Consider the following 24,255-nt stretch of genomic DNA (forward strand, 5'->3'; position numbering starts at 1 on the left):
AAAATTTCTCAATTGGACCCTGGCTCTAAGCCCTTTTGGAAATTATCGAAAATCTTGAAAAAACCTCAGAAGCCAATACCGGCATTGAAAGAGGAAAACAAATTATTACTAACTAATTGCGAAAAAGCTCAAAAACTTGCTATGCAGTTTGAAAGTGCGCACAATTTTAATTTAGGACTTACTAGTCCAATTGAAAATCAAGTTACTCAGGAGTTCGAAAATATTCTCAATCAAGAGAACGTTTTCGAAAATGCCTGGGAGACTGATTTGGAAGAAGTGAGAACTATTATTAAAAAATTCAAAAACATGAAAGCTCCTGGCGATGATGGAATTTTCTACATCCTCATCAAGAAACTTCCAGAAAGTAGCTTATCATTTTTAGTTGATATATTTAACAAATGTTTTCAATTAGCATATTTTCCTGACAAATGGAAAAATGCTAAGGTTGTTCCAATTTTAAAACCAGACAAAAATCCTGCAGAAGCTTCTAGCTATCGTCCAATCAGTTTGCTTTCCTCCATCAGTAAACTTTTTGAAAAGGTTATTTTGAACAGAATGATGGCCCACATCAACGAAAATTCAATTTTTGCCAATGAACAGTTCGGATTCCGCCATGGACATTCGACCACTCATCAACTTTTACGTGTAACAAATTTGATCCGTTCCAACAAATCTGAAGGCTATTCTACTGGTCTTGCTCTTCTAGACATAGAAAAAGCATTCGACAGTGTTTGGCATGAAGGTTTGATTGTAAAATTAAAAAAACTTTCATTTTCCAACATACATTGTTAGAATAATTCAAAGTTATCTGTCAAATCGTACACTTCAGGTTAATTATCAGAACTCCAGATCTGAAAGACTTCCTGTAAGAGCTGGTGTTCCTCAAGGCAGCATTTTGGGACCAATATTATACAATATTTTCACATCTGACTTACCTGAGCTACCTCAGGGATGTCAAAAATCTTTGTTTGCGGATGACACAGGCCTCTCCGCCAAAGGACGAAGCCTGCGTGTCATCTGTAGTAGATTGCAAAAAAGTTTGGATATTTTTTCTTCATACTTGCAAAAATGGAAGATTTCTCCTAATGCTTCCAAAACTCAACTAATAATATTCCCACATAAACCAAAAGCTCTTTATTTGAAACCTTCAAGTAGACATGTTGTCACGATGAGAGGGGTTCCAATAAATTGGTCAGATGAAGTTAAGTATCTAGGGCTCATGCTAGATAAGAATTTAACTTTCAAAAATCACATTGAGGGCATTCAAGCCAAATGTAATAAATATGTAAAATGTCTCTATCCCCTTATTAATAGAAAATCAAAACTTTGTCTTAAGAACAAGCTGTTGATATTCAAACAAATTTTCAGGCCAGCCATGTTGTATGCTGTACCAATATGGACTAGCTGTTGTAATACCAGGAAGAAAGCTCTGCAGAGAATTCAAAATAAAATTTTGAAAATGATTCTGAGGCTTCCTCCCTGGTATAGTACCAATGAGTTACATAGAATATCCAATGTTGAAACATTGGAACAAATGTCAAATACAATCATTAATAATTTCAGGCAAAAATCGTTACAATCTTCTATTGCCACGATTAATGCGTTATATGTTTAGGTTAAGTTAGGTTAAGTATATTAAAAACATTTTTTTTTTCTCTTATAAGCAGGTGACATCAACTCACCTGTAAAAAATAACTGAACTGCTACGGCAAATGAAATGTAATATGTTGTTAACAAAATGTTAATTAAATCTTAAATTTGTTCTACCAAATTAGGATGATAGTGTTGTCAAATAACACAGAACACCTAGATATAAGAAATGAATGTAATGTTTGAAATGATACTAATAAAGAAATTAAAAAAAAAAAAAAAAAAAAAAGTGATTGACTAGTTTTTCACTAAATCACTTTATAATTCACGGCCTATCAGGTTCATGTCGTCGCAAAATACGTATTGAATGTTCAATTTAGGGTACACATAGCTGGCGATTCTTCACCATCTTTCAAGCTTGTGATAATACGTAATAGTCCATCCTTTATCTGTCTGAATTTTGGAAAATATTGTTCATCATGAAATCATCATCTGCGATTCAAAACATCGGATTACTACATTAAAGACAAAATTTGATTCGTGACAAAAAAGCTCATCGATGCTAGAGAAAATTTTCACTTCTCTGTATTTAGGGTATTTAGGTTTGATGGAGTAAACATTCCCCAACAACCCCATAGAAACGGTAGAGTGAAAAACAGTAAACACAAACCCGCCAGCTGTCACTTCCACCTTCCCCGTAGCTGACCCCATCTCGAACGCATTGACTGCTTAGATTGATGAACCTTCCTTCAAAAAACCTTGCACAAAACCAGTGCAAATGCGAACCAAGGGATCATCGAGGTAGCCATGAAAACCAACCTTTACTATGGTTCCCTAACTTTATATCGAGATACGAAATATCTAGTAAGGGAGAGTTGACTGTGATTTTACTCTTTTTCCCATAATTGCGATGACGTAAATTTAAGAAAATAAGCAAAATTACGGGTTTTTGTAAAATTGTCAACCATGGACCGAGATTTTGTCTGATATGCATAAAAATCAAACTTTTTTAATGTTTCAAGTAAATAAGTATTTTTTTTAACATCGGTGATGGTTTCATACACTACAAAACTTCTCATGCATTCTAATAACAACAATAATTGTAGTTAGCGATGTAGTTATTCAATGAATTTAAACTAATACTAACAACATGTTCTTTTTGTATATTTACAGACATTTTATCCAACCATGGCAGCTACTTAAGTAGAAAAATGCAAGGCTACGATACGGGAATCGGTAGCACAACGACGCTACTGAGCCCCCTCAGCTCGCCTCAACCGGTATGTCGCTCGCAAGTCCGACAAGCTGGCCACCTCTCGCCAACATATCAAGTAAGTTTATGTATTAAAAAAAGAAAAATAACAAAATACTGTCTCTATTCTCTAGTCTGTGTTTGCTCGTACTATAAAGATATCGCAAGATGCTGCTACCTCTACTGCTAAGCTTCAAACATCTTACAGAGAAAACGTTGTTTTATGAGTTTTCAATATTGAGGGTCTACAATACGGATAAGCTAAGGAATATGCGAAATATTTTTACAATAATTTACACGAAAACTTCTTCAGAATATGTTGCTAGAGTTCGGTTAGAATTTCTCGAGAGATTTCTGACGTCGATTAAATCTGAGAAGTGTTTTGCATCAGTCAAAATGTGATTGGTTTCTGTAGTAAAGTAGCAAAAGTGACAATTGTTCGCGAAGATTACATTTCAATATGGCTGGTAACAATGATTACAGCTGGCTCAGTTTAAATTGCCGACGTTCTCGTAAATTTGGAACTCTGCTGAATGAAATAGCTTAGATGTTTAAAAATGTTTTCTGGGTTGTAATGCAGGATGCACTTGGACATATGCGTTTTGAGTTTTGATCCATTGACAATACTCAAAAACACAAAAACTATACTGCATAGTTCTTCAGTTCATCTGGCTTCCTAATTGCTCTTTCAGAGAATCGTGGTTATAAAAGCTTTGTGATTTCCATTTTATTCTACAATCTTCAAGCTGTAGTAATAATGCATAATCTCAACTTCTGTTACATTAACAATTCTTGATACTTTATTGGTGTTTTTGATCAAGTTTTCAAAGAATGCTTATATCGTTTCTCCCTTACTCGATATTGTTTATCTCGATATCGAGGTAGAGAACCATAGTAAAAGTTGGTTTTCAAGGCTAACTCGATGGTCCCTTGGGTCGCAGTTACACTGGTTTTGTGTTCTGTAACTCGATACCTTCCTTACTCGATGGTCCCTTCAATACCGAGTTATGGAGAGATGGCTGTATATCATTATAGTATTAGTAAAAGCTATCTTACACATAACTGAAATAAGCTTTCCAAAGTTTTACATTCAATTTGTGAAAGGTTTGCTGCAACCTGAATGTCACGTGCTCCGGCTTTGACCAGTTCTCAACTGCACCCAGCTAAATGATGAACGTGATAAATATATCAATCTCTTCGCGAAGGTAATTGCTGTTGTCAGAAAATGACCTTAAACTTAATTAACTAGTTGATGAATAGAGCCGCTGGCTGGCTGACTGGCTGATTGCTGCATTGGGTCGGCATCATCAGAGAGCAGAAAAGATTCGAACCGAGACCAGCAATGGCCGGCCTGAACATTGGCACATGCCAATAGAAGCCGAAATGTATTATGCAATCTTTTGCGCTACCGCTAACAGAATTTGTTCCGCTTTGTTCGGATTTCTGTATGCGCTCCCCCAAAATGATAAATGACCGTTACAAGCGCGTAAATGAATTTTGACCATGAAATGCGATGGCCCTAGTTTAGACCATTGCGTCGCTTGACTGGGTATTCACTGCGGCATCGGCACACTGAAGTCCAGTTTTTCGAAACGTGCCTTCAAATTGAAAAACAAAGTGGAACATTCATTAACAATATTCATACGAGAATCTCAGAAGACAATATGTTTCATCATGTTTAGACGCTAAATAGATACACATTACCAAAAACTTAATTTTATGCCTAAAAACTCGACTATTTATTTCTTACAAAACTCCGTTTTACATTGTATTATCTGGTATATGGTCTGGTCTTATTCCATTCATAGATTCAGCATTCCCGGATGTAATTTTAATTTTGTCTTGTGTTAACGATAGAAAAAGTTAAAAGCCTCAAAAGGTATGAAAAACAATTTTTTTAAGGATTTTGTTTTATGAAACCAAAGGATGGTGCCTTTGCCCAAAACTAGGTTTCCAACACTACATCATGTTATCCAATACTTCTCATTAAAAAAACAGTAAAATATTTGGAATACGAAATTCATGTCATGTTTTTTTGAATTTGGACCATTGTGCTGCAGTCAGTTCCATTCGGCTGCTGAACAACCGTTGAATAGGCTCTCCGTCGCTCATTATGGGACCCATTATTCGCTGCAAAACTAATTGAATCGTGTCTTTTTGCTCGAAAACAGACTCAACCACAATTATTGCCGTGTTTGAACATGAAATATTGACGCGTTTAACCATTAATTGACACTTTTCGTCACGCTTTCTTGGTTGGGGCTGAGTAGAAGAAAAAAACTAACTACTGACCAACGAGATGTCTCACCTTAGAAACTAAGCCATAACTACTCTCAGCCGCAGTGTTCCAAATGGCTGTTGATTGCAATGCAAATTACACGGTCCATTGACTGCTACTTGACTGCCGTTATAAGGGTGGCGAATGTTCCATTCTACAATGACAGTTAATCAAACATTGCATAATCGTGTCGGTAGCATTCGCTCAGTAGGTGTTTGTCATGAATGAGTTTTTCTTGGATTTTCCAATATATTTTGGACACATACCTGTGCCATTGAATAAAATGAACCGGGGTAATTTTCGCTAAAACCGGGCACACCTTCTCTTTCAAAATAAATATTATGCTTGTTTAAATGCTCTTGCTGAAAAAGTAAAGAAGCTGAATCTTACTTTGGTTATGGTCAACAACAATTTTGTGGACCCTTCTATTTTGGCACCAAAATGCCTTAACGAAGACATACAGTATTGGACAAAACATGTGCAACTTTTTCGATTTTCCATACAAAATGACCATCGTTGGTAAGCTAGATCTCAGTTATTTATGGACCGATTTGAATGAAATTTTCACAGAACATCAAATATAACTTGAATTTTAACATATATTTTTGAATAATTTTTACAATCACGAGTTTTAAAGCTATAACGGTTTATCTAAAGTGTTATTTTTGACGAAAAATTCAAAACTATTTATCTCAAAATATGATAGCGCAAAATATGATTGTCTTTAGCAAACTTCTTCATCTTGTTAAAATTTACAACTTTGCTGAAGATACCATGACGCTATTGCTTTAATATGTTTAGTTATATCATTTATAAGAAATCGTCAAAAAATTCAGTTTAGTCAAACCGTTACTGCTTTTAAACATGTGATTGGACAAATGACTCAAAAATAGATGTTAAAATTCAAATTATGACTGATAATCTGCTAAAATTTCATTCAAATCGGTCCATGAATAACTGAGATATAGCTTACCAAAGTTGGTCGTTTTATATGGAAAATCGAAAAAGTTGAAAATGTTTTGTCCAATACTGTATTTTCAACGATATAACAACATATTTGGAAAGAGGAAACTCAGGAACTTAATTCGCAGATATTAATATTTTTGATCGTTATATATAAATTTGGATTTTATTGCTAGACCTGTATTTTCATAACATTGCAAAAACTGTATTTTCATGCTTAAGAAATATTTCGGAAAATTTCACATGACTATTAACTCTGTAATACCCAAAACCCCTTTGGAATTTTGTTTATTTTTTCGTGGCTCGGAAATCAAAATGATTTTATTTTTGACTTAAATCAAATGCCTGAGGAAAGCGTAATATTAAAAAAGGTACCTTTTATATTTTTCTACGATCAACCTATCACAGAAGGAGAGTTTGTTGGTATTGAAATAATTTCATACCTGTTTTCCGTTTATTTCACGGAAAATAAAAAAATCCTGAAAAGAGATTTAAAATTCAATATTTTTGAAAGTACCGTAAAAATTTGATTTTTTATTATTGCTAAAAATCAGTAACTAAAAGAAGTTTCAAGGAAAAATTAAAAGGATTAGGATTTTCAAAAATAAAAATTTTAAAAATCAATAAATAAATCATTGCCCAAAACGTGTTTAGAACGATTTTAGATAACTAAAAATGATATATAGATCGAAAATAAAAATTTGGGTGTTAGAGGGTTAATTGAAAAAAGCAAACACCTTCAATTTAAGCAAAGTTAATGGAAAATTTTCTTTACTAAATTTGTTGAAGGTATCACAATGAAACTATCAAGAGTTTTATTTTAAAGAAGTCTAGAAACATTTGCAAATAATCCATCAAAGAAGACTCACATTAACCAATATTTTTTTAACACGAGTGTAACTAATAAACAAAAGAAACAAGAATCTTGTTTCGTATCTTATGATAGCTCCCAATTTAATCCTGTAACAATTGAATCCGAATTGCCTGTGTAACAATTGAAGTGAACATTCACAAAAACGTCAGGAGCAAAACGATTTAATCACACCACGAGTGGACTAAAGCAGTTTCCAAGATGTTCCTAAGATTTTAACAATAATCCACTCAAGATTATGACGTAACTTTCAAATCGTCACGAAAAACTATCAATTCAGTAAGGTAATATGATAGTAATAGTATTCAGTAGGTAATGCAGAAGAAATCCAAAGAAATAAATCTTATTGGCACTTCTTATTGACAGATCGATAAGTTATAAGTATGGAGTATTTTGACAAGCGACATTTTTTTTTTAATTGAATGAACCTCAAGTTTGGGGTTTTATATGAAAAAAACACGTCATTTCCAGTCGCAATGACATCGATGGCCCCCTGAGAGGTCGTCAAGACCTCCTAGAGACCTACGGACCGGAGTTTGGGAATCTCTGATCTGTAAGATTGAAGGATTTGAACTAGAGGGGAAGTTGTGTGCCCATAAAAATCCTATCGTTGATATTCCAGTATAGCTCGGATAACCTAGGACATCCCAAAATACTTTTCGACATAATTAGCCTTTTTGTAACATTTATGATAGGTAGGGGGGCTGGGGGCAAGAAGGACACCTTAAGATATATAGGTTCAAATCATGGTTGATTAACACAATTTTTGAAGATTATTCCAGTGTAGGGGCAAGCTTACCTCTTGTTCTAAATGATGTTATCGATAGATTTCAAACATATAAGAAACACATGATGATTTGAGATTTTTGAAAATGTCCCTTCTTATGAGGTTTTTAAACGAGGCACGGGGCAAGAGTGCCACTCGTATGGGTCAAGAAGACCACCATAGCAAAATGCCACAAATTTTGTATATTATTATTTCCCCGCCTAAACGATAAATTGTAGAGTAAGTAAAGATAAAAACTGAGGGGTAAAAGTTGACTTATAGTTAAAAAGTAATATTACGAAATTAATTTAGTTTTCATCTTATTTGACTGTAACAATAATAATAAAAAATTTCAGAATCCATTTTGAATGTCCAAGATGGTTTATTTTGATTTTATTTAGTAGGAAACATTGATTTTATACAATATTAAACAAGAAAAATAAAAGTTCATTTGATTTTATATGAGAAAATTGCGGTGTCCCTCTTGCCCCATAAGACATACTGTTATTATATATGTAAAATTTAATGTCAAAAGGACTTTTTCGAAAAAAAATTCCTCACAGTTATATTAAACAATTGAAAATCATCAAAACTGTGCGGAAAAATCAAGATGTTTTGTATTTATTGGTAGTCAAACCTTGTTTTCCAGTCTTACATTCTTAAAATATTTCGCATATTTTGCGTTGGTGAATTAAAGACATTTTTCTAATTTTTTGTACTAAACATTTTTAACTGTAATATTTACACAACCCTCAATTAGTACTCAATTTATACTTATCCTGCGTTAAACTTCAAAAAATTGATTTGAACTGCGTGAAATTAAAGGTGGCACTTTTGCCCCGGGTGTCCTTCCTGCCCCATGTCCCACTACATACGAAGAGAAATATTCAAATTCTTACGCAACATGTGCGTGCAAAAGGTCATCCGAAAGGGCTAAAAATAAGTCCATTTGCAATGACCCTTCGAGTATGTGGAAAAAGGCTGATTTATTTCACTTTGAGTGAATAATTGCCCGCAAAAGTATGTCATTTTCTCAGGTGTTGGCACGCTTGCTAAAATGCATAATTTCAAAGAGCAATGCACAAACCCATTAAATTTAATTACGCTTTCAATGTCGTCGTTTAAGCGGATAATACGCAGCCAGCGTTCACCATGCTCTGGGAGCACATTCGCATATATGCACAAAAATGGAAATTTCAGGCTAAATCAGGTGCAACCATTTGATCTGCCTGTATCAATCAAAGCCATCAACCGCCACCAGAGAGCTGCCCGTCTATGCCGCGCTCATTGCTCATTGATGATGGCTGGCGCATGTGGTCAAAGTGTCACATCAATCAAACCATATGCAGCGTTGCGAGATTACGCACGAGCGGTGAAGCCGAAAGCTTACATATCCTAAATGCAGCGTTAAGTTTAAGGTGAAACTGCTTGAAATCCAAACTCAATAATGTATCAGGCACAAATCTCGCGAAAGAAGCATCAAACGACAGTGCAATTTCTCTTTTCGTTTGTGCATTAGCAGAAAGTTTAAAATAAGACGATCGACTTTGTACGTTCGCTATTTCTGCAGATAAGGACAATGTCCGGCTTAATGCGACAGCCATGTTTCACCTTAAGGTGAGGTTAATCTACAAAGATTTGTAAAGCAATGAGAACTCATTTCAACGTACTTCTTCACCCAGCTGTTCAGCAAGACCAAACTGAGGGTGGTGGATTCGAATCCCGCCGATCCAAGGATCTAAATGGAATGCACATTTTGTAGGCATACTACGGCAAATTTGTTATCGACTTTTCCATTATCATCAGGTAGTCGTCGAAGTTTATATCAACGCAACAATAGGTCCTGACCTCGATAATGTAGAAGCAGAGCGTCGGCGTGTAATATGTAGTAATTTGCAAAAAAAGTTTGGATATCTTTTCTCCATACTTGCAAACATAGAAGATTTCTCCTAATGCTTCCAAAACTCAACTTATAGTGTTTCCACATAAACCAAAAGCTCTTTATTTGAAACCTTCAAGTAGATATGTTGTTACGATGAGAGGGGTTTCAATGAATTTTGTCAGATGGAGTTAAGTATCTAGGACTTATACTAGGTACAAATTTACCGTTAAAAATCACATTCAGTGCATTCAAGCCAAATGTAACAAATATATGAAATGTCTCTATCCCCTTATTAATAGAAAATCAAAACTTTGTCTTAAGAACGAGCTTTTGATATTCAAACAAATTTTCAGGCCAGCCATGTTGTATGCTGTACCAATATGGACTAGCTGTTGTAATACCAGGAAGAAAGCTCTACAGAGAATTCAAAATAAAATTTTGAAAATGATTCTGAAGCTCCCTCCCGGTACTCACATAGAACGGTGACTCACATAGAACATCCAGTGTTGAAACATTGGAACAAATATTGAATAAAACTATTGATAATTTTCAAAACTCGTTGCAATCTTTTATAGCTGCGATTAATGCGTTACATGTATATCTAGGTTAAGTTGGGTTAAGTAAATTGAAAGCGATTTTTTGTCTTATAAGCAGGTGAAATCATCTCTCCTGTAAAAATTATGAACTTCTACGGCAAATGAAATGTACTATGTGGTTAACAAAATGTTAATAAAAGCTTAATATAGCTTTACTAAATTAAGATGATAGTGTTTACTAACACAGAAGAAATGAGTGTAATGTTTGGAATGATACTATTAAATAAAAAAAAATTAGAAGTTTTTCTGAACAACAACATACCGTGGCTTGATAATCAAATTGCTTGTTCCGTAAAATCATATTATTTATCCCCTGAGCAAATCATTTATCACTACCGCAATCTGGAGGCAAATTACTGGGGCAAATTTAAGCAGTTCTGAATCGAATTATATTCCTTTCCAAAGATGCTGCACATTTTGTCCGCATCACAGACATTCAAAGTTTTCTAGTTTTTGAATATCTGTCGATGATTTCAAACTATTTTGTTTTGAAAAAGGTGAATTTGCATAAAATTTTTCAATGTTTTTTAAAGCTGAAACCAACATTATAGACAAAGTCAGTACTAAACATATGTAATCCGACAAAAGTGTATTTTTATCCGACAAAAGTGTATTTTTTTTATTTTGGCTTTGTGTTTTAAAGTTTAACATACGAAGATCAGGAAATTTAGCCTATTATTTCTTCAGTTTAATGCCATTGAAAACGTGAGTAGGAGAACAAGTCCACCATTTAGATTCTGAGATGGTTAGGTATGACCTGAGAGAGAGGCAAAGATACTATACACGAAATATGACAAAACACTTTTCCAAATTGCAAAATAACTCCCGTTTACCAGCGACAATCAAGGCAGGCTTGGGAAAAATCGCTAGTTTTCTTTTGTTGTATACCTTCGATCTTTCTGGACTAGCTTGGAAAAAGGGCCATAGTTTTATGTGCATTAAATTTTCATTTTGATTGGAAAAGAACAAAAAAGGTGTGCGATTCAATAATTTATATTCGATCAAATTAAAAGGTGCTCTCGTCGTATTGCTTTTGTGTGTGAAGGAATTGTTTTTCCACCGATTGCTGTCAACTTTGATGAAATGCAAAAATATGTTTTGATCAATTACGCGCTTTTATCATGTTTGTCCATTCTTTTAGATCTGGGCTCACAGTGGCAGTTTGTGACAGCAGAATCTCGGCTCACTATTACGTACATAAATTTTGTATCGATTTCTCCCTCCCAGGGTATGACCTGAGAGGGTGGAACCGATACAAAATTTCTCTACGTCAAAATAAGCCGAGACTTTGCTGTCACTGTGAGCCCGGATCTCGAACAATGGACAAACATGATAGAAGCGCGTAATTGTTCAAAGCATATTCTTGCATTTCATCAAAGGTTACAAAAATCTAATGAGAATCAATTGATTCACATTCAAAAGTAACGTCACATAAGCATATTCTAATTGAATGTAATGTATTGGAATACCAACATTTATACTGTTTTTAATAAAAATGAAAATAGAAAACTGTGGCCCTTTTTTCAATATTTGTCCAGAAAGTTCAAAGGTACACAACAAATGAAAACTAGCGATTTTCACCAAGCCTGCCTTGATTGTCGTTGGCAGGCTTTGCAATTTATACAGTCGCCTCTCCACATCTCGATATCGAAGCGACCATCGAGATAGGGAGAGATCGAGACAAAGAACCATTTTTTGATGAATACTAGATTGAAAAACACTCCGTTGCCAAGGAAGTAATACACAAACAGACGTCATTTTGCGCTCCTTATTTGTTTTGAATCCCACATGAATGGTTAATCTTGCTCATTCACGTGTTTTTGATGACAAGCGGGAGAAAAAATCATGCCATTGAGATTGAAGTTGCTGTTGCAAGTTACCCCACAAGGGTAGACAAAAACGTTTATAATTATTTTCAGTGTTCAAACGTGAAATTAACAAAACTTTTTCATAGTCCTTTTGTACACTATTAAATACTGTAACGGATATCAAATACCTAGAATAACATTTATATGCCGTTTGTGTGGTACTCGGAACGATTTTTAGTCTTGTTTTTATACGATCAAACATGTGATATGATTTTCTTCTCCAGCAAACCAACCAAAATAGAAATAATACCCAAATCCTGACCAAAACCTATCTTTTTATACCTAATGTCATTAACCGGTGTAACAAATTAGAATAATTTTACTCAATGCTTTAGAAAACGTCAATTCAGTTACATGTCGTTATGTTGCAAGTTTCACCCCTGTTGCAAGTTACCCCGTTTGACGGTACGTTAGCACAATCAGAGGCGCACGCATCATTTTTCTTCGTGTTTAACGTTTTACACAACCGCAATCTGCTAGTATTGTTGCCCAAAACAGTACTTCATGCAACATGCTCACAAGATGATGATGACGAGAACTGGGCGATGGGTTTTTGTTCCAAGTGTTTGGTTGGTCTATTTGTGACGTCAGCTTCCTATTTCTTAAGTTTCCGTGAGCAGGAACACAAGTTTCACGAAATTCCTAGAGCATTTTTATCCAAGATTTTTTTAGAATTCTCCATTAATTCATTTATGAGCTTCTTGGCAAACACTGCCTGAATTTTCACACATGCGTTACACAAGGGGCTTTCCAGTAATTTTTATATAAAATTTTCCTAGGAGTTATTCTAAGTTCCTCCCAGGCGTTATGTGAAGAGTTTTCTAGGATTTCTCTAAAATTCTTGCCGGGGATTTCTCAACAGACTCCGTTAAGAACCTCTTTGAGAATTCCTGCAGAAAGTCGTCACTATAACTCCATTTCTGAGAACTCTTAAGGGTGTTTCTTCAGGAATTTTTGGAGTGACCCAAACGCAAAGAGGTGTAAGTGTACTGAACAATTCTACTGTTTCTAAGCTTTCCATCGGTTTTTTAGGCAATTCGTTCAACAACAAAAAATAACAATTCGTAAAAGATTGGCTTGTTTTTTGGCCCCCATACAATTTGTATGAAATGAAAAATTGCTGAAAAAACTTCAAATTTGTCGAAAAAGCAGATTTTTGTCACTTACACTTAAATATATGGGCGTAGCCAGAGGGGCAGGGAAGGGCCGTTGCCCTTCATATTTAAAAAATAATTGCATTCTGATTGACTTTTTGAAGAATTTTTCAACTTCACCAAATAATTAGAATTCTGCTCCAGATCTCACCAGATACCATTTGACGATTCTAAAAACAGCCCTCAATATATCTTGAGTGTAACGGCCAACAGTGTTTTACGGAATTCAAACAAATCTGCCATGTTATCTTAAAACAAATTCTTCAAGAAATTAATAGAATATGTCAAAAAATTGGATAAGAGTTAGCTCCACGTACTCCTAAGGAATTTCCTTCAGATTTTTCTAGATGTTTTTCTTTCGATTCGATTTCGATTTCATTCCAGAAACCGTTTCTCGGAACACTTCGAATTTCTTCAATGAGTCTTCAGCAGTAACTCAAGGTTTTTGTTTGGGAATGTATATTTATAGTGCTATCAACTATTCAAGTCTTCAAAACACAAGGCTTCATGAATCGTTTCAAGAGTTCTAACAAAGACATACAGGGAAGTTTATAGTGATTCCCCCAATAGTTCATAGCATTTTTTTTTTTTAAGTTTTTCGATATGATATTTAGGAGTCTTTTAAGAATCCCATCGGAAAAATAATTTTTGAATTGATTTTCCCTAGAATTAATACTGTAGTTTCCCTAAAAAAAAAACCCTAATGATCCAATTATTCAAATAGGAATCATTCCACAGATGCATCAAAAATGGTTTCTGAGATTTTAGGACTTTTCTTATGCTTCCTTCAAAGTTTACTAAAATTTATCTATGAATGAATGTATTAGAACACCAAAACTTACTCTACAGAATTCGTAGGTTTTTTTTTCAGAACATTGCTTCTTGGTTTCAACAAGTTTTTGCAAGAGATATTCTTATAATAAAATCTGGATAGATCCTTTGAGAGGATTTCCTGAAAGAATGTTCTTCTTCTTGGCATTAACGTCCCTATGAGCACTTCCACAGTTACCGTTTTGACTCATATTCCGAACACTTAAGACCAATAGTGGCTTCAACTGCATCTGGTAGGCATAAATTAGCTGATATTCGTGTAAATTCTAATTTCTTCGCAAAGTCTAACTGTTAACTGTTGGGAGTGCCGTTAAAAATGTTTGTTCAAACTTGTTTAGTATTGTTTTTACGTAAAAGTTTGGAACAACATTTTGATCCAAATGCCGAACACTGTGTTGATTCTGTATTATATTCCGAACACCTTGATTCAAATTCCGAACAGCATGAATAAAACGTGTCCAAATGAATAATTTCGAAAATAAATTTATTTTAGCTACTTTTACTGACCTCGAACTAGAGAATCATCACTACTCCCGAGGTATAAAATAGGTTTGAAGACGTTAAAATTGAGTTGCAAGTGACTGCCATTTTCTGATAATTTGGTGACTTATTTTAGCGAAACATTTCAACCTCATCGCCATACAAAAACCGAGTGTTCGGAATATGAGTCTGTTCGGAATTTGAGACAAAACGGTATTAACTGAGAGCTTTTTCTTTGCCAGAATTGCGATTTTCGTATTCGTATATCATGTGGCAGGTACGATGATACTCTATGCCCAAGGAAGTCAAGGATATTTCCATTACGAACAGATCCTGGACCGACCGGGAATCGAACCCAGATACCTTCAGCATGGCTTTGCTTTATAGCCGCGGACTCTAACCACTCGGCTAAGGAAGGCCTTTCACCATTAACGATTCCTTAAGAAAACTCTTTCGAAGATTTTGCGATTCCTGCATAGATTCATCATCATTGAAACCTACTATAAGAAATATATTTTGAATTTCATAATTTATTCAATCTTTAAATTAAACATACCTAGTCATAATGGAACATTTCATTTTTTTTTTTCATACGCACATCTCTGTTGCTTTATGCCGTTCCGGCTCAAACAAGCGTTCTCTTAACACATTCGGTTTGGTGGCTAATATTTACAGCTTAAGCAGCCACCAGTGAAAGGAAATAAATACCATTGAAAAGTGTATGAATTGGCGCTGGCGATGGGAATGAATGGCGGCAAAGCTATCCGAATTGCCGATTCCAAGTTGGTACAGCCAGCACTCATTGTTTGAGTCCGTGTGACTGGAATTGGTAAACTACATATAAGCAATGCTGCTAATTCACACCTCTCGATGATCATTTGGCGTTTACCAAATGGCTCCCGTGTCATTTGCATGCGTTAGGAGCGGGAAAAAAATACGGCGAGATAATGTAAAAATGGCATGAAACACACTATTGTTCGGCAACTGCGCCAAAAGGTATTGATCCGTACTATTGAGGGGATCTCTTGCGCAAGCCTATGCCTATACTTAGATTACTATTAGGTGTTTCGATTCAATGAAATTGATGCTTGGCACATTCCGCTAAGGAACCCATATATTTTCACAACAATTTGCAAATTGCAGGCTCAGCCATAAATGTCGGTCTACGAGTGCCACTTGCCTATGAAAAAAAGTGTGGATTTATTGAATCACAAGGTCACACGTTACTGAGTAACTGGGACAGTGAACTCTGGTTGGTTTGCCTGTTGATTTTTTTAGGAATAGGAGTTTTTGCTGAATTTACGGACCTTCAATATGCATTCATTTTAATCGAGAACACTCGGGGTAATTTTAAAAGAATCGAAAACACTCGGAGCTTTATATTTGGATATTAAAAATTGATGTCATTTTAGTGTTTTTGAAACCTTATGATCAGCTTGATTGCTGTCAGGTCCTGGGGCACACAAGTGGTGCTATTGGTTTGTTTATAAGAATGTATTTGAATTTGTTTTAATGAAGATGATGATTATGAGTGTTAATATGATTTTTTTTAATATACATATACTATACATCACTTCTTCTTCTTCTTCTTCTTCTTCTTCTTCTTCTTCTTCTTCTTCTTCTTCTTGGCATTAACATCCTCACTGGAACAGAGTCTGCTTCTCAGCGTAGTGTTCTTAGAGCACTTCCACAGTTATTAACTGAGAGCTACCTTTGCGAAAGTTGTCTTTTTCGCTTTCGTATATCGTGTGGCAGGTACGATGATACTCTATGCCTAGGGAAGTCAAGAAAATTTCCATTACGAAAAGATCCTGGACCGACTGGTAATCGAACCCAGACACCTTCAGCATGGCTTTGCTTGGTAGCCGCGGACTATAACCACTCGGCTAAGGAAGGCCCTACTGTACATCACAAGAGCTCTGCAAATGATCGGTGTTTAGATAGATAGGAGTACATGATATTATGATGTTCTAAGGATATGTTAGTAACTGCATAAATTCAGATTTTTCCTATGCTATTTTGATACAGGCTTATCATCAAAAAGATAAATTCTCGGGTTTGGTATCATCAATATCATAAGGGCGTAACTGAAGTGATCGATTTTCTCTTTAGTTAATTACTGGACCAGAAGAATTTTTTCGACTGTCAATTTGCAGGTGATGTTAATTACAATTAATCAGATCAACTTATTTTTTTTATGAGGGGATGTGTATGCTTTCTTCCATAATGCTTAAAATAGAATCCGCAGTATATACATCCATCTCACATTCAAACTGTCCACCGCCGGTCGGTGACCGATTTTCACCGAACATGGCAATCACATAAGAAATTATCCCGTTTTAGTTTCTTTTCCAAAACGGGTGCAACAGACACAGACGTCCTACTGTGAGGTGCAATAAATAAAAAGGTAAACTTGACCGCGATGCATCCAAATGTTGCTTCAGTACTTACACTCAACATCGAAATGTAAAACTTAGATTCTAAAAAAATCTAAGAAAATCAAAACAAATCTCATGGTGTTGTAGAATTCAAAGTTTCGTAACATTGATTGTTTAAGCTAGTTGTTAAGTTATGCTCCATGTGCAATAACAAAATACAAAAATAATTGTGTCTGATTGCATCGCGAGTGAAAAGCAGTTAAATCAAGTGACCGTAAGCGGTCTTTCGTCTTCAAAAGTCACCTTTCTTGTTTGCCAGTCACGTCCAATTTTGGCGTCGTCGTCTTTGATGCCGTCCTCGGACAGAACAGGACCTGAACTGGTGGTGGACAAGGTTCACTATCTCCATCCATCCGTGCATTTAGTCCGCGGGCTGGTGGATGAAAAATTAAACCGTTTTTAGCAGCGATGCTACCGTTTGCGATATGCTTTACATGCGATGTGACAGCTGATTCATGTTGCCCGTTGTGTACGGAAATAAATCATTCTCTGCATGGACAAAAAAATCTGAGAAAAGAAAACAGCCCTGGGAATCCGGGAGCAGAAATCGTTCTGTACTTTCAAACGGGTCAAAGTGGCTTCTTTTAAAATAATACACGCTAAATTACAATTACGTGTTTATGCTTTTTTAGAAGGTTAAAATCCTTCGCTCTGTTCAAGAGATATAAATAAAATAGCCCGAAACTCGGCAGCAAGAAGCACTTATAAATGAACCATATTGTAATTCTAGACAATTATGAACCCAATTTTGAGAAATCCCATATTAAAATAAACATTTACTCTTATGATAAGAGTCTTATCAGATAGTATGGTAACTGGCAAGGATGGAAATCTAGTGCGATCATAGCAACAACGATTAACCTTTTGTCGTAAAGTAATCACAACAAACTGCGCTCGCCGAATAATGCATCGTTCTGAATGTGCGCTAGCAATTAATCGTTCGCAAGTCAAAGTTTTATTATTTTGAGGATTTTTTCGGTTTATCTAGGGGAACTTACGTATTATCGGCCGATTTGTTCTCTTCGTCATGGGTGGTTTTTATCGACCAAAGCTTCTGAAATTCGGCAGTAAGATGCACTTATATAGTGAAAGTATTGATGCATAATTTGAGCCCAATAAGTTTTAGAAAACCACCCAAGACGAAGAGAACAAAGCTGCCGAAAATACAACAAGTCACCCTATGTGATTTGCCTTTGTACATGCTATTTATGATTCTAAAATCATTTGTACATGGTCTGCGCGAAAAATAATAGCCTCGAATACGGCATGATTCGAGTTGATCGCAACTTGTAACAACATCCGACAAACTTTTTGTCCCACGACAAACGATGCATCGGATGCTTCATGTATCGGTAAAACGCACGTGTAGTGAAGTGCTCAATTCATGCTGCTGCAAGAGCGACAGCCCTCTTAGACCGTTCAAACACCGTGTTGTTTGTCGCTAGAGACGATTTTTTTCCATCCTTGGTAACTGGGGGTAAAACGCGCCCTCTAAGGAAGAAAGCGTTTTTAGCTATGAAAATCATTATTATAAGCCTTTTTTTATTCATTATCTCATAGACAAACATGTTTCCTATCAAATAGTAGACACAGCCATCCATTTTCTTTTTTCTGGAGTTAATAAATCAATTTTTATAAAATGCTTGCTTATCTGCATTTTTATTTTTTGCGGGGTAAAACGCGCCACCTGATCTCGGCGTTGGTCGTTCGCGCGCTCGCATGCGCAATGATGCTTGCAAATACGTTGCATACATAAGGGCGTTTGATCAGATGTTATTGTTCAATTATAGTATACATGCTGATTCGAAAAATGTGCATTTGTAAGGTTCAAATTGGCACGTAACTACAGCTTGGGGTTCATTCAAATATTACGTAACGCAGAATTTGCCAATTTTGGACCCCCTCCCTCCCCCACGTAACAGCTTTTGTATGGAAAATTTTAAATTTTTGTATGAACCGTAACACTAGGTAAGACCCCTTCCCTCCCCCTGTTGCGTTACGTAATATTTGAACAATCCCTTGGCATTACGTTTGCTGGAATTTGAACTCAAACGGCTGTTTTCGTGTTATGAAATAGGTGTGGCCGTTTTGCCCCATGAGTTGATTAAAGTTTAAGTCCTTCAATACGCTTTTTAAGGATAAATTCAACACTTTTTTCGCATGGAATACAAACTATGGGAGTGCACAAGTCGATTCTGAGTGATAGTTTCAAAAGTTTTGTTGTTTATCGGCCTGAAAAATGACCTAGAAAATAATACAAAATTACAACGAAAACAGCAAAAAACGTTTTTTCGAGTTTTTCACGATTTTTGCCAGGAAAACACATAAAAATATACATAGAGAAGCATTTTATTACATTTTCCATTATCTGGGGTGAAAAACAGCGTCCCAAAGCACGTCGTTCGTTCAAAACAAGGGTGGCGCGTTTTACTCCAAAGGCGCATTTTACACCTAGTTCCCCTACTGAAGATTAACATGTCGTCAGCAAGGAACCAAGGTTGACGGAATCATCAAGCACCTCGCAAGTATCCCAGTCTATCGTTACACTGCTTCCCAGGCGAACCTTGTCGCACTCGTCCGTCATTGTCCTTTAGGCCGGTTCAAAATTCAAAAAAGTTTAAAAATCCAATCTCCCATACATTCCTTGCCTTTCTTATGATACAAATAATGTTCTTTGAAATGTTCAGCCATTTCGAAGGTGACTTAAAGGTGGCCCAAAGGCGATGCAGATTTATATGGAAATTACTAAGGATAAATTTTGAAAAATGTTCCAAGTACCGTCGATGGGGGTGACAATGGGTCTAGGGGGTGAGATTGGGTCAAAACGGAAAAATATGATTTATGAAATATTTCAACTAATAACGTTGTTTTTACTAACATTCATAATTCATATGTTAGGGAACATATTATTACAGGTAATTCATCACAATATACATTTTTAGAAATAGGGTAGATGTACCAGTTATGGACATAGTGGTTCCCTGTTTTGCCATACGGGATTATTTTAATGTCTTAAAATTTTTAAATGTTTGTGTGTTGTAGTAGTTAGATTTTAGATATATCTTGATGTTAAAACATTCAAAATGATTTAAAATGTGAAAGTTATCAAAATTTCACATATGACCAAATAGGGAACCACTATGGCCATAACTGGTACACTTCCCCTAGTAGTTTTTGTTTACTTTATAAATAAACTTGTATGTTGAAACTAGATAAAATTTACCACATTTAATTTCGCCTGTGCAAAGTATCACGCATGTACCTCAATCTCTATTGTTGAATTAGTAAACGGTTGAAAGTCTTTTCATTACACTTCACACATATTTTCCGGAATCTATTTGATTTTTCCACAAAAATTTCATTTATTTCGGTACGGTATCTAAAACATCAAAAATGGGGGTGAGATTGGGTCAAGCAAGAGCGACAGTAAATTAAATTGTAAGTCTACTTTCTTGACATTTACGGTGCCGGGTGTTCTCTTTTTTCATCAAGATGTATTTATTCATTCTGAATACAGCATCTCTGAAACATCAAACAAGTCTACTTGAGTATTCCGTGCATTGGATAACAATGCAACGCATTTTAGCAACTTCTCAAACCAGCAACTGTGTTACGTGCGTAGCAACATCGTAAAATTTTATCAAATGGATTTTTTTTTTTTTTTTTTTGAAATTTTATTATTTATCAGTGTTTTTATATTATAGAAACATCTCACGGAAGTACAAATGAGTTGGATCTCTGAAATACCGGGATTATGACGTCAACATCTGCCTGAAATGTATTGATCGTGGAATATTGCACCGAAATTTAACTATTTGCGAAGGTTTAAAATAATTACTGTTTCAGTACACCTTTGGGGAAATTGAATAGGCTTTATGGCAATGGGGATGAGACTTTGAAGACAATTTGAGGGAAAAAACAAGAAAATTTATGTAAACTTGACGATAAATGGTGGGTTTACATATTTCTTCTCATAGCTCTTCAATTTTTTGGTATATGTAATCGTTCTTTTAAGTGGGTTTATCATACCTGTGAAATATCTTAGATATCTTTTCGTCTTGTTTGCATCGTATTTTATCAGTATTTCTGTGCTGTGAATGGTTTTGCAATCATATTCTCAAAAACAAGTTATTTCAGTTACAGTGACCCAATGTCACCCCCTCTATGGCCGCAGTGAATGAATATTTTTCTTTAATTTTATGAACAGTTGTTAATGTACCATCAAAGTACATACACTCCAAATTCGAAGTTTATTGGAGATGAATTGCGATAGTTATTCAATAAATAAATCGTACATATCCCTTTTTGACCCATTCTCACCCCCAAAGACGGTACGTCATTTCTTTAATGTAAGTGTAAACTTATCATCTGGTCGGCGTTCAGTCAGAGAGGACCAAGCACAAAACTTGAAAAAATTGGATTATTCTCTCATTAGATATGAAATTACCTTACCTCCGTTAAACTTTGATCGGATTTGATGAATGATGTAAACTGCGAGAGATATGTAATAAATTTACTTTGGATGATCGATAAAAACCGGTAAAAGTGTGCTGTCAGAGTGGACCAAGTGCTTGTTCCCATAACAGCGAAAATGATCAGCACGCCGAGGAATGCGAGGAAACGAAAAACATTTCAAGAGATTGTCAGATTTTTTGATAACGAATGATTAATCTACTTATCCATCAATAGAGATTTATAAATATTTCCTAATTCGATGCATTTGATTTATATTTTTGACCATTTACCATATTTGGATGGATGGTCAGAAATCGCAACAATTTCTGTGCAAACAGAGCGGACCAAGTGTTGAAAAGCAATGACCTTATTGATAACTGCATTTTTTGAGTCAATTTCAGAGTTCGATAGAAGGCTATGATAGTTCTATGATGTATGCATGGAATATCCTAGGACCCGCATATTGGACCAGTATATTTTGATCGGTACTCTAAGATTTTCACTTGGTCCACTCTGACTGGACGCATATTTGAATATTTATGATCATCAATGCCCTGACCCTGCAAAATCCTGATTTTCAAGCTATCGTAATGCCACTGATTGCGGTATTGACTATATGGAATATTGAAGAATTTTCGATACTGGTGTCGAAGGGTCTTTTTTTTTCTATCTTTATTAACGAGATTTTTAGCCCTGGGCTAGTTAATCTCGGGACCAACGGCTTTACTTCCCTTCCGAAGGAAGTCGTCACTGAAATTTTTTAGTGACTATCTGGGGGATGGGATTCGATCCCAGGGTCTTGATAATCTGTTTATCTTAGAGATATGCACTCAGTTTGACCATGCAAGCATTCAATGATTGTTATTTTCCTAGAAATTGTTCAGTCAGAGTGAACCAACTCACTGAACGGTGGTATTTAGTTCAGTCAGAGTGGACCAAGTACACATAGTCCATCAAAAAATCGTTCTACCAGAGGTTTGAATTATGATTTTTTATGATTATCACTTCACATTATATTGTTTGAAAGTAACACAAAGAGGTGTAGAAATATTGAACTAAAATTTAAACGAGTTCAAAAATTACAGAGTGTTAGACTTTAAACCCATTTTTCTTAAAATAAGAAAAATGTCACTTGGTCCACTCTGACTTAAAGCCGACCATCTCATAGTGAAAACTCATTTTCCATTGTCTTATAAGGGTAGTTGCTGAAGATAGCAATTCAATACGACGAATGGGAGAAGAGAAATTAATTATTTTGATTTGATACTATTTAGCTCCATATTGGATTTTAGCCCTGCCAGCTTTTGTAAAAAAATCCAAACAAAATTAGCTCCAAAAGGATTTGTGGATTTTCAGCAATTTCTTTAATAGGGTTTAACGGATGGGTTTCATTATGAGATTATAAGTTTGTAATTACATTACAGTGCTAACGTGTTTGGAATATTTTTCAAAATATGTATCTCCATAGCAATTTCAATATAAACCATAAATCAAATCACCATCGAAAACCTGAAAATTTTACACAACACGATTTTTATGTTAAGGATGGTAAGGAAGATATGGGAGATTAGATTTTCAAACTTTTTTTTCGTGATTAACTCATAATTATAACCATCAGATGATCGACATAATGATATTGATAACCACACGCAGATTGCATTCCAATAACATCAGACATTTGAGATTTTAGAAGGCTTTGACATGACTTAGTGCAGTCCTAGGAGTTTTATCGACGCCTTTGTAAGACAAGCAAGATGAAGTTTTAAGTATAGTTTTTAATAGACACTACACAGCTCCTTCAAATAAAATTTATTTTCAACAAATTTGATTGGGAAATGAGTTTTAAAAGGAGCACTTATAGGTATCTACAAAGTGGTTTTTACTGAAAAGACCGTTCTGCACTTTTCAAATACTTTATTGAATCTGTTAGGATTTAATGCATCTCAAATAAAAACAAAACAAAAAGCATTGAAATTGTTACTTGAGTAATGTTGTAACCAGTGTTGCTCAGACTCATTTCCCCGAAAATAACATTTTCCGAAATACGAAGCCACGAACTACTACATCCATGCTCTATCCTCCTAAGATAGAAAAGCAGATGGTTAAGCTTGAGTACTGCACACAAAATCGATCAAATTTGATCCCAGAGAGCCACAATTCAAGTTTCGGTGAAATGAAATGAGTGAGTGAGTGAGTGCGAATCATTTCACCGAAACTTAAATTGCGGCCCACCGAGATCGAAACTGTCGGATCCCATGTGCAACATCAAGCCCAACCACCTCCCCCTCCATCTCAGGAATACAACGCACAGTTATAACCGTTCATGGCTTCACAATTCGAATTTCGGGGAAATGAGTCTGGTCAACACTGGTTGTAACCCGCCAGCCCGTCGCGCTTCCCGTTCGTCAATGCATGGCTTTATCGCAACTCCTATAAGGAGACCACCCAGCAGTTTTTAGGTTTTCCCAGCCTGAGACCCTTCAAGGGAGGGGTTAATTTTTTGAAGAACTTGGGAAGAGTGGTATTGAAACCGGCTGTGGCCATTAATACCACTGAAGTTCCCAATACAAAGTCCTAGAATCAAAGAAACCTTAATCACTGGAGCGGGATATTCTCATCACGGGCCCAGTATGAACGTCACTCCATTCCAATTTGAAAATGGTTAAAGGTCGATTTCGGGCCAACTTACCCAGTAAAACCAACTACAAGGAAAACGAAACGAAAACTACATGAAAATTCCGCACAAGACTCTAATTTCTTCAACTGACTACATCAAACAATTTAGATTGGTAACCACTGACAACATTTATTGCACCCAAACTTAGCTATAA

The 24,255-nt window shown here is 35.6% G+C and overlaps 1 protein-coding gene across 4 annotated transcripts in view; it reads left to right on the plus strand.

Annotated features, from left to right (window-relative positions):
* Window positions 1–24,255, plus strand: part of LOC5567164 (protein TANC2) — a 441,714-nt gene that overhangs the window by 392,718 nt on the left and 24,741 nt on the right. For all 4 annotated transcript variants that reach the window (XM_021853064.1, XM_021853065.1, XM_021853067.1 and 1 more), the window contains one exon: window positions 2,764–2,921. In XM_021853064.1, coding sequence (XP_021708756.1) covers window positions 2,764–2,921 — 158 coding nt within the window. The remainder of the gene's footprint in view (window positions 1–2,763; window positions 2,922–24,255) is intronic.

Source organism: Aedes aegypti, chromosome 3 (genome assembly GCF_002204515.2).
Source record: "Aedes aegypti strain LVP_AGWG chromosome 3, AaegL5.0 Primary Assembly, whole genome shotgun sequence".
Taxonomy (NCBI): Eukaryota; Metazoa; Arthropoda; class Insecta; order Diptera; family Culicidae; genus Aedes; species Aedes aegypti.